At 30.2% G+C, this 17,639-nt stretch overlaps 1 protein-coding gene across 4 annotated transcripts; it reads right to left on the bottom strand.

Annotated features, from left to right (window-relative positions):
* Positions 1 to 3,857: 3,857 nt before the first annotated feature.
* On the bottom strand, positions 3,858 to 12,662 carry LOC110662238 (F-box/LRR-repeat protein 15). 4 transcript variants are annotated; one of them, XM_021821154.2, is made up of 17 exons: positions 11,785 to 12,662; positions 10,821 to 10,938; positions 10,602 to 10,734; positions 9,069 to 9,168; positions 8,797 to 8,994; positions 8,441 to 8,711; positions 8,253 to 8,351; positions 8,076 to 8,164; positions 7,841 to 7,940; positions 7,576 to 7,746; positions 6,387 to 6,539; positions 6,123 to 6,283; positions 5,837 to 6,035; positions 5,082 to 5,548; positions 4,926 to 4,989; positions 4,370 to 4,456; positions 3,858 to 4,204 (listed from the first exon to the last, which is right to left on the bottom strand). In XM_021821154.2, exons 1-17 carry the CDS (start codon positions 12,264 to 12,266, stop codon positions 4,109 to 4,111), a joined length of 2,988 nt encoding a protein of 995 aa, XP_021676846.2. In that variant the 5' UTR covers positions 12,267 to 12,662; the 3' UTR covers positions 3,858 to 4,108. The 4 variants fall into 4 exon arrangements, with proteins under 4 accessions (XP_021676846.2, XP_021676844.2, XP_057985802.1 ...); XM_021821152.2 differs by having other exon boundaries at positions 10,821 to 11,073; XM_058129819.1 differs by having other exon boundaries at positions 3,858 to 4,189; positions 11,785 to 12,661.
* Between the last annotated feature and the right edge of the window lie 4,977 nt (positions 12,663 to 17,639).

Below are 17,639 nucleotides of genomic sequence, written 5' to 3' on the forward strand. Positions count from 1 at the left end.
AAAATTTCAAAAATTTATGAGAAAGCATCTGGAAGTTGAATCATCCCCAAAGCTCACCGGAGCCACCGCTGGACCACCGCGCATGGTGGTCGGTGCCGGTCGCCAGATACATTTGCCGGATCTGATTATACCATCATGTTCCTCTCCTCTCCCTCAGTCCATAGGTGGTCTCGGATCGTCAATCCAACAGTCGATCGTCCTAGATCTGACCCAAAAACTTGAAAAATCCGAAACTTCTCTCCTCCGTATCTTACTCATCCGACCTCCATTTGCTGCAAAATTGGTATCAAAAGAAAGCTCTCGGAATACGCTTTTCAACGCCACCTGAATCGCCTCGAACGGAAGTCGGATGAAGCCGAAATCGCGACGAGAAGGCACTGCCCACTGTGCGCATTTCTCTCTCTTCTCCCTCTCTTACCGCCACGTCTGGCGGTGCTATTTGCCGACTGGTGGCTCGCCGGCGTCGCCTGAAGCCGCTTGGTCGCCGGTCAGTGATGGTTGACCCCTCACCGATTGGAAAGTGTAGAGAAAAGGGAAAGAAGAGATGAGAGAAAGAGAGATGCATGAGGGAGAGACGGGGGGGGGGGGGGGGGGCGGGGGTTTTTTTTTTGGGTTTGTTTTTATTTATTTATTTTGGGAATAAACCTAGACAGATACGTTATCTAGATTCATTTCTGAAAAAATTTTAAAATTTTAAATGTTTAATTTAATTTTTAATTAATTAATTAATTAATTTATTATTATTATTATTTTTAAAGTTTTGGGTTGTTACATTAATCATGCATGTTTTAATTAAAATTGAATAAATATATATAAAATAATAATTTAGATTATTAGTATTTTTAAGAATATTTTTATTAGTTTGAAAAGTAATAATACTTATATAGGACTATAAGTATAAAATTACTATATTAAAAATTATAATATATTTTTAGTGTCAGTAGAATTATTATTACAATAACATTAAAATTTTAATTTATATTAATTATTGTAATTTTAAAAAATAAATTATTAAGTATTTAGTGATAAATATTTCGTCGTTAGATATTATTAGTGACAATATAGTATATTGTAGAACTAGCATCATAAAGGATTTAGCGACAAATTTTTTATTGCTAAAAAATTAGTAATGATAATGTTTGGAATGTATTAATTACTAACATTATTAGCGACCTATCTTTTTGTCACCAAATAATATTAGCGATGAATTTACATGATTAGCAACATATTATCTTTAATATACATTATTGGCAGTAAATTAATTATTTATCGCCATAAATACATTTTTTTTATATTTCTATAAATAATAGATAGATTAATAATATGTTTTCTTTTTTATTTATTAATTTTTTATTTTAATTAATTATTTCTTATAAAATTTTATATTTAATTGAAGTTAAGAATAAGTAAAATCAATAATTTTAAATTTATATGAATTCTAAAATTAAAAATTTTAAATTTATACAAATTTTAAAATTAATTTAAATAATAAAGATATAATTATTTTTTATAAAATTTTATATTTAATAAAAATTAAGTATAAGTAGGATTAACAATTTTAAATTTATATAAAGTCTAAATTAGGATTTTTAAATTTATATAAATTTTAAAATTAATTTAAATAATAAAAATATAATTATAATTAATTTTAAGAATAAAGGATAATTTAGGCAAAACAAATATTCCCATTCATATATTTATATATAATGTAGATAAAATTTTCATCATTAGTTTATAATAAATAGCCTTTAATAATTATTATTCAATGAATTAGACGAAGGAAAAAAAGTTGATAATTAGATAATAAATATAAATAAAATAAACAAATATATGCATTAATTATCTTCATATATATTTTAAGACACAATTATTCTTTTTTGAACAAATAGACAAAAGTGAAATAATTAGTGTAAAAAATCAGTTATCGACGAATTTAAATAAAAATATAAAAATTTAGACAAATAATTTCAACATATTTGCAACATCATTGACATAGCAAGCGGGATAGTGCTTTGCATCTTGTAGCATAAAGAAAACAACAGAATTGTGGCACTTGATTTTTTTTTTTTTCACTTTATTTTGTTTATTTTCTCCTTTGTATTCTCACCAAGTAAATGTATTTTTACTAAAATATTTATACATTACTTATATTATTTTTTAATTTTTTTAATTTTTTTAATTTTATATTTGAGAAATATTATGTATAAATTATTTCATTTATTTTAATTAATTTATTTCAAAAATTAATTATTCATATATATATATATATATATGTTTTATCCATTTATATTAATAACAATTATTATAATTTAATATTTTATTAATTTAATAGATACCAAATACTAATAATTTTCAAATATTTATAAAATATTTAATATAATTCATGCACCATACTAATTTTATTAATTTGCTAAATAAATATTAATATTCTTTTACATATAAATAATATTTATATTTTTAAATTTTTTATAGTATGTAGTTATTAATTTTATGTATAATTTTCAAAATTTTTATATATAATAAATATTAAAATTTTAATTTTATAAATTAATCCTTGTGTTTATTAATTAAAAAAATATAAAGATTTATTTCTAAATAGTTATAATATTTAAGATTATTTTATAAAATATATGGATAATTAATAATAAAATTTTTTTTTTAAAGACTTCAAAATAATTAATTCATATTTTTAAAGAAAAAAAAAAGTAATTTGACGTTGCTTTAGTAGCCTCCAACTACCCCTTTTTTTTTTTTGTTTATTTTAACGATTACTCTACATCATCTAAATTCACTTCCCTTTTAGTAAATATATCTCAAGTCACCCTTTTTTGTAATTTTTTATTTATTTATCACCTTTTTGGAGAAAAGCCCAGAGAAAGGCGCAAGAAGAACAAAGTTACAGCGGGAAAGAAAAAAAAAAAAAAAAGCCTTAAAAGAGCGAAAGAGCAAGAACTAAAAGAAGAAAAATAAATTATAGTCCTCGATCTGGAGTGGACGTCGGATTCAAGGTAGGTTTCCCTCCTCGTGGAGTTGCTGTCTGCGTCTCCGTGACATGGGTGTGACTCAAAAGAAAACCTCAAAACTTAGTCCACAACAAATCAAGCGTTTATTTTTATTTAATTAAAGAAAGCCTGAAATATCATCACGAAAATCATGAGTCGTAATGATATTCCATGAAAAAATGTCCATCTGTATTCGAAGCTCTTGACGCGTCGAATACGCTGATAACCTCAAATTTCATATTAAAACGACGACGGGCAAAATTGATATGACTTGAAACCCGTAACAAGAGGAACCTGCGGAGCCCAAGAGCTCCCTCCAGTTGAAGTAGCCGGAGGGAGATCCAACCTAAAAATCGAAATCGAGACTATGCATTTCTTGGCGTCAAGGAGCGTTTTTCCTAACGTGGAAGGCCACCAATGGCGCTGGTTGAGCTCACCTGCAATGGCAAAGACTAAGGAGGTATAATCGAAGGTTAGTGGCCACAGAAGAAAGAGAAATGAAAGGGGTATAGGGGTACTACGCAGCTCGTAGGGAGGTAGGAGAGGAAAAGAAAGGTAAGGTATTGGCTCACAATTTTTGGTTCAATTTAAACAACTTCCCCCCAACCCCAAAATAAATATCAAAAAAAATCTCAATAAGTCTAAAATAATATTTAAAACATGAAAAATCTATTTAAAAAAAAAAAACTCCATGACAAAATTCAGAAAAAACTCTAAATAAAGTCTTTAAATTTTTACGCAGAACATAAAAATTCGGATGTTACAGAAGCACAGAAGTTAAACCAACGAAACAAGCTATGCAATTTACACTTAACTATATTTACCAAAATATATGGGAAATGCCGGTAAAAAGTCTCACCCTCAAAATCTTAATAATATATTATAAACAAACAAAAATAATGATTAATATAGAAAATATAGACCGTTTATTGTATTGTTACATCAAGACAGCTACCACATCAAGTGCCTATATACCAAAACAGACATCAACAAGACAGCAGGACATTTACAATAGATAAACAGATGATAGCACACCAAATAAAAGTCGCCGCTTCACCTCAAAGTGAATCACCATTGGAAAAATCAGACAAAATTCTTTATTCACATCATGGAGGTGAGAAGCTGCTAAAGACACGCTTCAAACTCGGGCATGCTGAGCGCAATCTCCCCATGCTTATTGAGCATATCTGACAGTTGACATGCTAAAATCAATTAATTTCAATTACACATTGTGTGATCAATACAACTAGTACAAAATATGGCAAGTAAAAACAAAGCAAAGAGATAAGATCTACACTCTGCATTTAACACAAAAGTATAGTGATTTTCAACAAGGTGGGAGCTATTGAGACCAAAAAGATGTTCACCTTAGGACAAAAACGCACATCCAGAGTCTCCAGCATGCTACATCGAGATATGGCAGCTTCTACGTCTTCCTCATCAATGTTACAAGACTGCAAGCCCATTAAAACAAATATTCATAAAACACTATTTCATAAAGCAGTCTACCTTCACCCAGACCCAAAGGATAAAACAATAGTTAATCCAAAAAGAATGCACACTTTTGGAGAAGGGTAAGAAAAGGAGATAAATCCAAGAAGAGAAATAAATGCAAAACCACAGTCAAACAATGCCCGCCTTTCCTGGGCATGCCTCAGAAAAAATAAGCTCTTGCGCCTTCCTAAGTAGTCCTGGATATACTTCTAAAGAACTAGCAACAGCTGCCAGCAGAATTAATACTAGCAAATCTGATTTACTAGCATATTAGACGTGGCAGTTATCAAAATCCAAAAATAGAACTTCCTTCCTGCATTATACAACCCAAAGATGGATATCCCACTATTCTTTCCTTTGCCCCATCCAGCTGAGCTGTACCAAGACGGTGATTGGGTATTCAATCAGGGATAGAAATCAAGCACATACCTGGAGAAAGAGACTTGTCAGTCTTGGGCACTCAAGCTTCAACACCTCCAAAGCGCAACAATTACTGAAAAGTATACAAAGAAAAAGACATTAGAATAGAAAAGAAAAATAAATAAATAAAATATAAAATATGTCAAGAAAAAAATTAAAGCATACCTCAAATTAAGAAAACACAAATTAAAACAAGCAACATCAACTTCCTTCAAATTGGCAGATAAAGACAGGTTTAGTGACAACAAATGGAAACATCGTGCCATTGGTGGAATGAGAACTTTCCTAATATTTGGACAACCCACACAATTGAGGTTCTGTAGCAAACGGTTTGCCTGCTCAATTGGCTCATGGATATTCTCGTCGGAAAGCAGAGCAGATGAATTATATACACTTGGCAACTCAGAAAGCTGACCTCCACTATATCCCCAATTCAGGTCATGCATATTCACACAGCCATTCAAGCTCAAATGAGTCAGATGAGTACAGCAAGCAAGAAGCTCCTCTATTGCAGACTGACAGAGGGTCCCATAAGACAAGTCCAACTCCTGAAGCACTGGCAGAGCACCTTCAATGTAAAGAGGCTCCAATGACGTGTCATTAAGATACTTGCAAGCTTGCAATTTTAATACCTTCAAGGTCGAGATAAATGAGTATCAACATTAAAGGCTTCCAATTTCACAAATTTCACTCTGAACCAAGGAATTAGGAAATAAACAGAAGCATGAAAAATGAAGGAAACATAGTCACTGAATTAGACATAAAATCAATTATTTGATAAAAAAATGAAATCTCCCACTTCACAGACAAAACCTTCATAGATTTTCCCCTCTATTCATATCCACGTCCACAAATCCTTATCCAACTTTGGTACTTCAGATAGAGTGAAGAGTCAAAAGTAACCACAATAATTTACTTACCTTCAGTTGTAAACAAGACTCAAAAACTGGCTGCAGATTTATCAAGAAAGTATACGACAAATCTAGCAGAGTCAGATGTTTAAGCCAGCGCAAAGAGTAAAGTCCATCAGAACCAACAGATGGGCAAGACATCAATATTAATGACTCAATCAATGGGCAGGACGCAGTTGTTGCTGACAAGCAGTCATCCTTAAGTTGGCTGCACATATACATCAGGAAAATATCAACTATAAGACCCAAGAAGGGCTAACCAAAATACTAATGAAGGCAACAAAGGATACATTACCTACAGAAGGAAGCATCCAGAGATGTTAGAAGAGGACAGTTGATCGTTGCTTCAGACAACACACCACATCCTTTCAACTCAAGTGACACCATATATGGTGCTTCAATATTAAGTATATTTAATTTGGGACAAATTCCCAAATTCAGTGACTGAAGAGCAACCTAAAAGGGGGAGATCAAAATCCTGTTTATAATTGATGTTTACAACACATATTGAGAATATCACACAGATAAAGTAGAATAGGCAGCAATGACAGTCACTCACAAGGGAAAATGATGCTCTCTCAAGGTGATCAGAACCATCCAGACAAAGTTTCTCAAGACGAGGGCATGTCAGTTCAAGAGAAGTAATAGCACGGCAACCAACTAGGGAAAGACTCACTAAAGAGGTACTGCAGAATTGCACGGCCGTCAAGTTCTGAAAAGGTTTAAATTGTTATATTAGTTAAATGGGAAAATCAATTTCAACCACCATAAATCACCATGAATCATTAAAGAGAATTGAGACGTTAACATCAGAAAGCAATAAACCAGAATGCTTAAAGTACCAATGGCTCAAAACTGTGGCATTTAGAAGTGAATATCATTAGGGAATTTAAACATTTCATAAAGTTACCAACAGCAAATACAATTTATTTGCAAGTATTACTGACCCCATACTCAGTGAAGTTCCTGCCAGAACCTTCCATCCTCGTCTTCCCTCACCTAATCTTCAAATATCTTCAAATTAATTCTTTCCTGAATTCTGAAAACCTAAAATTTGCAGTGATCAAGTTGAATACACTCTTTCTCCATATGATAAAGTCTAATCCCTAATTCTATAGACTGGATTGTTGGTATCAGGGTAAGTCGGCTGCAATTACATGTCTAACTCTAAAGCCCCAATTGAGCTCCATCTATAGCATTGGTGATTGAGAAACCAACATGTATAAGAATCCCACACAAGGGGATTGGCTACTAATTCTTTTTAATAAAAGAAAGAAAATATAGAAAGTGGAAAAAATTTGACATCCAACAAAATTACAACACCATTAGCAAAGTCTAATCCCTAATTCTATAGACTGGATTGTTGGTATTGGCAGTGAGTCAGCAGCAATTACATGTTTAAAGCCCAGTTGAGCTCCATTGATAGCATTGGTGATTGAGAAAACAACAAGGATAAGAATCTCACACAAGGGGATTCGCTACTAATTCTTTTTAATAAAAGAAAGAAAATATCAAAAGTGGAAAAAATTTGAAGTCCAACAAAATAACAACACCATTAGCAAGCATCCACTTTGCGTGGAAACCATACTCAACAACAAAACATGCTTGAGATAATAGTAAAAGCAATACTGTGTCAAGGAAAAAAAAATCATTGCCCATTTACTGTTCACCAAGCACAAGCACGTTTCATGAAATCAGAAATACAAAAAACTGAACAGGAATGATTTCAGCAAAGGACATTTACCAACCTCACAATTATCAAGAACCAATGTTTTTAGCATAGGGCACCCCCCGCCATCACTAAAAACTTCGCAAACAGAATTTGTTAGAGATTCACAATCTGTGAGGTCTACTTCTTGCAAACATTGGCATTGTAATGCCAAAGTTGTGAGGTTTTCTTGTTTCTGCAATGCTAATTTCTGCAAGTCATAATACAACTCTTTGAGAATTAAAGCTTCAACAAATGATCAGGAAGAGACAAGAAAGATAGAGCTGTGTAATTGTAAGGCATACTTGAAGCGAGTTTGACGTGATATTAATACAATGGAGTGCTGGACAATTAGACACCATTATAGATGATAGCATGATACTTCGTAAGTTCAGATCAGCAAACCTGGCAGGGAAGTTGAAATGATTAAAAGTAATGGTAAACAAAGATGGAAAAGCAAAACTCCCTTACTCCTCAAAAAGAAAGAATACTTTATGAGATTTGGAAGGCCTGGGAAAATGAGAAGATCAACAAACTTACTTGCGACAATGTACTAGTCGTATGTTCTGCAGGCGAGGAAGATCCAAGGACACTGAAGTCAGTAGGTTGCAATTGTCAAGCTCCAAAACCTGCAATAAATTTACATTACCATCCACCGCCTGTTATTTAGAGAGGATGAAAAGCAAAAAAAAATATGCAGAACAAGAGAATTTGAACCTCCAACATATAACTATGAGATATTGCAGCCATAGAGGCTGATGTGATTCCTTCACAGCTATGAAGCTTCAGAACTGTCAACATCGGCAGTCTTACAGACTTCAAAACAGACACAACGAAGAATGTCAAACAAAGGATAGATCCACATATAGCCAAATTAAGACGATTACAGCCAAAAAAAAACTGACCTCAAGTGATATGTTTGGACAATATGATGCATTAAGAATATGGAGATTAGCACATGTGAGAGCTATTTCACGTAAAGTTTCATCACTAACACATGAACAATTTGACATATCTAAAGACTCCAACTGAGGACATGAAGTTGCTGCTGAACGGATTGCTGCATCTGAAAGCTTGTGGCAAGAACCTATATCAAGCAGATGCAAAAGAGGACAACTGAGTACTGCCTGTGCCATGTTGCTGCGCTTCAAAGACAAAGTTTCAAGCTGTGGACACCTGCAAAACATATATTTTAGCACAACATAGAAAATGAGCAAAAATACAGGAGATGAGAGTTTGCCTTGGTACTTGAAAGTTTCACCTGACCGATATCCTAACCACACGGCATTTTGTAAGTTGAAGATGACGCAATCTATCATGGTTTATTGGGATCTCCTGAACACCATTACCCAGAGTAGCATCATTGACATTCAAACTCTTCAACATGTTACACTCTGCTAAGGCATGGAAAAAAGGATCCCCTAGTTGTCCTCTTCCCAAAGTTAAAACCTCAAGATTTCTGAGAACAATTCAGAGATTAACACCTTAAAATTACTTGATTAGAACAACAAAGCACCAAGGTAGCATAAGTACCTTAACGAAGAGACTGCTTTCATAACAAGTAAGTGGATGTTGGGAGCACCATGAATATTCACTTCAGTAGCATTTGGGTATCTCCGACACATGTCTTCAACTGAAAATGCAAATTGCAAGAGACCAATTCAATTTCCAAATTATTGTTCAAAAACAAAGGGATAATTAATGTCTTAAAGCATGATATATTCACATAATTACATATATAATCATCATAATGAAAGTGCATGCCTCATATTAATACAACCGAACTCAACTCAACTAAGCCTTTATCCCAAAAATTTATTGAGGTCGACTATATGAATTCTCTTTCTTCACTCTAAACGGATTTAGGTTAAATCCTCGGAAATGTGTAATGCTTCTAGTTCATGTTGTACCACTCTCCTCCAAGTCAATTTAGGTCCACCCGTTCTTTTCTTTCTAACCTCTAACCCAATGTGCTCTACTTGTCTAATTGGAGCCTTCGTATGTCTAAAACTATTAAAAAAAAAAAAACTGTGCTTGAGTATGCAAACAAATCCTGGTCAATGAGAATGCACTTGTGAGCTCCAACGCTCTGCAGAACAGAGTTGTATAGATATGTATCTTCAACTAGATTACAAGAATGTAATTTTTCAAAGAAATTATGCTTCTTCAGATAAAAATATTCCTGGCATGCATGTGAAGGCCCACTGAATTTTAACCTATGTAGCACAATTAATGCTACTAAGTCTCGTATTCGTATGGGATTACACCTACACTCCTCAGTTCCTACCATATTTCCTCAGAAGGCAATTACAAAATGCATACCCTAATATACATAGTCAAATTAGCTGAGACTTAATTTCATGTTGAGGCTGACTATACATCTTGAAACTGGAACTTGATAACATGTTGAACTTCCTATATCGAGATATTTGACTTTTACAACTTAAACTTAGGTATACACAATGGTTAGGGTACATTATCTCTTAAACATTGAGTCATAAGCAAGAGTATCTACAGGCTTTCTATAGTGTATTCCAGTTCAGAATTATGAATGCTCACGCAACTTACATGCACCTATATGATACCTGACATGCAATATGTATCCATTGTTATTTATTTACTAATCAAGTAATCAACACATAATCCTTGTCTCATATCCTAAATTTTCAAAATTATTATTTTCTCATGCTTTATCCTAGTATAGCATGTCCTTCACCAAATCCATGCTTATTTAGTGTTTACCGTCCAATGTTGACTAAAACTTCCTTCAATATTTTGCAAATTTATCTTCTAAACAGTCTTCCTGATTTCACTGATATTTTCAAATCAGGCAATCAGTAATGAAATAAAAACCATATCATGCATAAGCTTGGTAACATCAAAAAATGATATGAAAATCAATGATTCAAATCAAGGCTCAGCTAAGTTTTTGAAACAGAATCTCTTTTCTTAGGCAGACAAACTAAATCTTCTTTATGGTTTTACAATCTCTTTACTCCAATTGGGTGGATAAAATGAAACAATACAAAGGCAACAATCCACCAGTAGGCAATGATCAACACTCACATTGATCAACAGAAATGTTTCGGCTCTCAAAATTCAGACACCTCCAGAAATCTTCATGTGCACTGGCTGCTCGCCACTGCCTACAGACCATTGCAGCTCGACAGAGATTAATGTGGTCCAAGAAAGAAAAAACCTGGGGAAGAAAATGACAATATGATTAGATAGACTGAAGCTTGCGACCATACATATATGCCAGAAAAAGATATCTAAGCGTTTTACCATATGCAATAAATCATCTGTAAGGTCCATCCGAACTTCTACATCTTCTGACTTAGAAGTGCCACCCTCATCTCCATCATCTCTCCCACCACTAGAGTCACAGGGATTCTCGTTGCTGCTGTTATTCCACATGAAATTATGATAAAAAATCTCATTCCTTGACAGAACAGAAGAGCTCTCACTTAAACTAAAATCTCTGTCAGCTGAACTAGAATCAACATCTGAAGACATAGCAGCTACATAATGACAATCACTGGAGGAAGAAAGGAAGTTCCAATCATAAAAGAATATCGACCATCAAAACGATGAAGCACATACTATCAAAGAATCCACTCAGCATATGCATCAGCATCACATAATCCTAATTACACATCGCATAAAGATGATAAAGGCTATTTATAAAAATAACGAGGTTATAATTTGAAATTTAAAGCTTATAATATCAAGAAGAAGCTACTCTAGAGCAGAATTTTTTGTGAAGGTCAAAAGATCCAGGCATTGTGAAGAGCGAAAAAAGAGAGGCATTTATAACCAGAAATTGCACCCTATAAGCGCTGGAGGGATAGGGAAAACACAGATGATGAAGATTTTACAATTTTTGCAACTAACCACTATCTACAGTATTACAATTTTTAATACAATATAATTTTGTTAAATGTGTCACAAGAAAATAGTTGAAATTGTTTACCAAAGTGACAACTTACCTCTTCCCCCATAATTTTACAAATAAGAATCCCACTCTCAAGAAAAAAAAAAATAGTGTCAGGCAAGCATGCATTTCGCAATCAGCAGAGAAGTATGACACTAGTAATTACGCACCAAAACTGTCATTTTAATTGCAATCTCGCAAAATGCCAAAAACCCTCCAAGAAAACCAACCATAAACCACAATGCACTACTTTCCTAAACAAAACGAGAAATTTGAAATCGAAGCACGTCAAAACCAGAAGGGTAAGAGACTTACTGAGAACCAGAGTAAACTTTGGCTCGCTTATTATGCGTATCCCGATCACAATCCTCGTTACCACTCGCTGTCGCAGCCGCCGCCGCTCCTGCCGTGGAACTACTACCCTCTCCCTGGACTCTCCGTGCAAAACGAATTAGAGTCTTCCTCAATGGAAGCGGATCAAACACATGCACCGCCTCGTCTAAAGCAGGTGCCACCTCGTCCCAATAGGCACCGCCACCACCCATCGCTCTATTCATATCCTCGAACAATCTCAAGGGTTCCTGATCATCACGCTCCCCCCTACTGTCAGTCAATGCAAGCGCTAATCTCGTCGCTGCAGCTTCCTCAGCGTCCTCAGCGTTATTCCCAATGTTGCTCTCAGGGTCTTTGTCATTCTCAAAAATGCCCTCCCTCATGGCTTTATCCTGAACGTTATTACCCTTCAATGGTGCTTCTTCGTCTTCGAAAGTGAAGCATAGGCAGCACCAAATCTTCATGCAATTGAAGGTAAAGGCAGCACCTTTACGAACCCTAGGTCACGATCTGAAGCATTTCCACCCCCGAATTAGAACAAAAGCCGTAATTTTGAGTGAAATTGGAGAGCTGCTCTAGAGAACTTTGCCGCCAAACAACGGAATCGAGCTTGAATTCTGCGCAATTAGAGCTGGAGGACGATTCGGGTCGATATAGGCATGCATAAACGCAGCCAGAGCAGAGAGAGCCAGAGAGAGAGGGAAAGCAGAGAAGCAGCTCAACGAGAGAGAAGGGAAGGAGGAAGGGAAAGGGGATTTGAACGGATCTGATCGGATCTTGCGAGCTGCTTGCTGAGGATGTTTTTATTTTGTTAAAGCTTGAAAAAGAGATCGGCGCTAATGGTGAATGTAATCTCAGAATTCGTACTTATATTGGAATATGGAAAACTTTTGTTGTTTTCACCATTTTCAATTTTCAGTTATTAATACGACGCCGTTTCTACCTTTTTTTTTTTCTTTACTATATTTCTTCTTTCCTCATTATTATTATTATTATTATTATTATTATTATTATTATTATTATTATTATTATTCACTCTTTATATTAGCCTATAAAAAGGATTTTTTAAGTTAAAAATTATAAATTTGTATTTTTTTAAAATAACATTTTAAAAAATTATATTTTGTAATTCATTAAATTAATGAGTTAAATAATATTTAAGTTTTGAAAACTTTAAATACTTAAAAAAATTTTACCTTTTCTTAAAATACTACTAACATTTTTTTACGTAAATTATATATTGTTTATATTCATTATATATATATATATTTAATTTTTTTATAAGGAATAAATGAATAAATTATCATGTTAATTAATAAATAAATTTTCAAATTAATATAAATTTTTTATAGGTATCATAATAAAAAAAAACTTCAGTATAATAATATAATAAAATTAAAAAAAAATAAATAGGGTCTAGATTAAAAATATAAAAATACTTAAAAATATTTTTATTATATTTTAATTGTATGTATGTAAATAAATAGTTATTAAAAAAGACTTTTTTTTTAAGGAATCTTATCCCAATAAAAAGATGGTAAATAATGTTATTTGTGCACGATATACATACTCGTCACTTAATATATATATATATATATATATATATATATATATATATATATTAATTTTGTGTGTATCATATAATTATCACTTGATTAACAAACACAGAGTCCATTAAATATGGACATTTTTAAAATTATAATATTTTAAAATATTAAATTTAATAAAATTTTAAAATTAAAAATTTAAAAATTATTTTAGTTGAAAAAAATTCTAAATTAATCTCATAACAATAACTAAAACAATTATTACCTTTGCATCATTTAAAAAAAATATATAGTGAATAATCACAAGTTTTTATATACAACGGAGATATCTTTAATTAGTTAATATTTTAAATAATAATTTATAATTATTACAGTACACAACGGATAAGTCTCTTATAAATTATAATAAAATTCTAACAATTTTTCTATTAAAAAAAATACTAACATAATTTTTCAAATGATAAATTTATATTATTTTTCCCATTCATAATGGTAATTTGGTATTATAATAATAAATAATTAAATTTAATTGATTATTAAAAATTAATATATTTTAAATAAAATATAACATATTTTAAATTAAAAATAATAATAAATTCTAATGTAAAACCTTAAGCTTCAATAGGATAATGGTTTAATATTGGCTTAAGAAAGCAATACAAAATATTCACATTGGCTTTTTTGTTTAATGGGTAAACGAAATTTAATCAATTAAATTTAATTAAAAGAAAATTAAAATTTTAGTGAATTAATTGTAATAAATTGATTTTTTATTATAATATATAATTCAATTATTAATTTAGTGATCATTTAAGAAATTTATCTAAAAAAACAAAAGAAAAATATATGAATCAAGGACAAGTATAGAATATTTGGGCTAAAAAAAATAGAAAATAGCAAATATATTTTTACAAATGAATTGGAATCTGAGAATTATTATAGTGTTGGATTGCTTAATGGTGAAACATATGCATAGGAAAGTTAAAAAGCAATCTAAAGAATATTCTTTTTAAATTTTATTTTTGCAATAAATTTTTATCAATTAAATTTAATAATTTGTTATTATAATAAAATATAATTTAAATTTATATAAGAAATTAATATAACCAATCAGATTAAAATTTTGTTAGCCAATAATAAAATTTTATATTATTTTTTAATCGCAATTTGTTATAAAAATCAACTTATAAACAGTTAATTTGAGTTTATAAATATTTAAAATTTTAAATAATTATGTATTTAATTTAAATATTTATAAGTTACTAATAAATAGTTGTTGTATTTAGTAAAAAATAACTTATAAATATATTTATTATTAAAATAATTAAAAAAATATATTAAATAAAATTTTTGATAAAATTTTTAAAATTAAATAAATATAATATAATGAAATATTTAATAAAACTATCTTATAAGAACTTATAAGTGTACAAATGAAAAGTTAATATCCTTCAACTTATTTTTTTCTAATTATAAGCCTAATTTATAAACTAAAAAAATAATATAAATAAATAAATAAAATATTTTTAGAGCTTATAAATTAATTTAACCAACTTTTCAGTAATACAAACACTTTCTAAATTTAAACATATATCTTTTTGCCTATTTTATTATTTTCCTTTATATATATATATACTATAAAAAAATATAAATATTTAAAATTATAAAAAAAAACCTTAATTTAAAAAAATTATAAATACTTATATTTTGAGGGTTATTTTGGTAATTTGGATTTTTTTTTAATAAATATCATATCAATTTCAGTTTTCAAGTGCTTTCTACTCTCCTAACAATTTCAAATACTCTCTACCTTCCAAACAATTTCTAATATTATCCCCTTTATATTTTCTCAACCCTCAAATACTTTTGATTATATATTTTCTCATCTCTCAATTTTTTTTTAATTTCTATATCTCAATTATTTTTACTTGTCCCAAAGCACTTTTATACCTCATTTAATTTATTTTACCATTAAAAAAAAAATCTAATGAAGGTTCCTTAATGGTTTCATCAATTTGTCTCTTCACAACTGCCATAAACATTCAAGTATTTCGAATTTATAAATTAATTTCTATGTAAAATTTACTTGCCATTAGATAAATATGATTTTGTAGATTAATAAAAATATTTTAAATGAATTTTTTTTTTATCTCATTAAAATTTTTATTAATTTTAATAACATAATTACTTATATTAATGACCTAAAACATGTTTGAATGTTTTATGACGAAAATGACATTCATCATAAAAAAAGTACTTTTAAAATATCTCATACGGTGAAATTCCACTCATAAATTGTCTTAATTTTGCTTGTGAACCCAATAAATGGGAATATATATATATATATATATATATCAATTTATTAAAGTATATGGACCCACATCACACATGCTTGTGATTGAAGCTTTAAATGTTGTCTTGATATTAAGAGATAATAAAAGAGATAATGATTTGAAGGAATTAGTTAAAGCCATTAAATAAAAATAGCTCAATTATTTAAAAAAAAATTATTTCAATATTTTGTGTTCCATTTTAAATTAGATGGGTTATAAGATATATTGTTGAAATATAATATATGTATAGATAGAAGTAGAGGTAGATGTTAAAATTTTTTACAAAGGCCATTATTTTGTAAAGAATACACTACACTTAACAAATTATTCGAATTGGCTGGTTTTGGGTCCGATTCAATAGGAGATAACTCTAAATTAGTCCCTAACCAAAGTTTAACGTCTAGAATCATCGACTCCTGCTAATTTTGAATTTGATTCGAGTTGATTTCAATTCGATTTGTAGACTAAATCAATTATTGGTCGGATCTCGAATACACATATTTTATTATTAATAATAATAAGTGATGGATTTATAAAGGGGCAATTTTTACAACAACAAATGATTGTTGTTTGTTTTCTTGAATTGGATTTATATTTATCATTTTTTGAATTTGACAGCTTTTGTTATGTTTTTCTCATCATTTAATGGTGAAAAATTGGAAAAAAAATTATAAATACTTTTATATCAAAGGTGAAACATGCTTATAGTGTGAGGAAAAAAAATAGATGAGCGTTGCTCTAAAATAATCCCAAATTATTAAGAATTTGTATAAATGGTGTCATTCTTTTTTCGGTAAATCTTTTGTTATCATAATATTTTTTATCAACTAAAGTATCTGATAGTTGTAAAGTCAATTCATACGGGTGTGTTGTTATTGTATTGTAGACCCATAAACAGCATCAAACCCAAAAGCAAATTGAAGCTAAAATCGCCTTAACTCAAAATGGTTTATAGACTAAACCAATGGTTGAACCTAAAATTGAATCAATTAAACAATAATCACAAATCAACCTGATTTGATCTCCATTTTCCTTTATCTCAAACTAAAATTGTCGTTTTTGACTCATACCGGCATGCCGTTGACATCTACTTTACTATTATTATTTTTATAGAAAAAATTAAAGGAAAAAAATCAATAGAGGGTTTGTTTTTATTTTTTATTTTTTTTTCTTTTTTTATTAATATTGAAAGTGTATATTGGTGAGATTCAATACAAGAAGAGTTCAAAGTCCTGTTTGGCATTGAGTTTTAGAATTTGAAACTGTTTTTCTAAATAAAAGTATCATTTTTGATATCGTTAAAAAAGCCATTTTAGTATTTTTATGATTAAACTGATTAAATTTAATTTTTAATTATTTTTTAACTCTTTAATTAATATATTTAAAAAAATAATTTCCTCAATAGCAATTTTAACAGTAATGCTAAACAGGCCTAAATATTTAAAATTTTTCATGTTTATCAATAAATTTTAATTGAATAGTAGTAAATTATTTTTAAATAATAATAATAATAATGAATCTTTAAGTGGACTGTGGAGGATTGATTTTTTTTTTTTTAAATTATAGTTGGTAATTGGACATAAATAAACAAAAACTTTCCAGGGAAAATTCCAAATGGCAAAGTTAGGAGATAATTGTAATGGCATATAATAATTTATGTCAATAAATAGAGAAACAGCAATGAAAAGAAAGAAGATTTAAAGGGACCCTTCAATGCTTACACTTCCCTAATTGTACGTTAGTGGAAGCCTGCAATGAATATTCTTCAATGCGTAGTAATAGCATCTGTACTGCCTCGCGAATCACAATAATTTTGTTGGCCTTGCCTCTACATTTCCCACTTCTGACCAACATAATAATAATAATAAATAAATAAAATTATTTAATTTTTTGCCCCCTAAATATTAATTGAATCCAAAAATTGAGTCCGACCCAATTCTTAATTTGATTAGACGAG

The sequence above is a fragment of the Hevea brasiliensis genome, chromosome 11 (genome assembly GCF_030052815.1).
Source record: "Hevea brasiliensis isolate MT/VB/25A 57/8 chromosome 11, ASM3005281v1, whole genome shotgun sequence".
Classification (NCBI taxonomy): domain Eukaryota; kingdom Viridiplantae; phylum Streptophyta; class Magnoliopsida; order Malpighiales; family Euphorbiaceae; genus Hevea; species Hevea brasiliensis.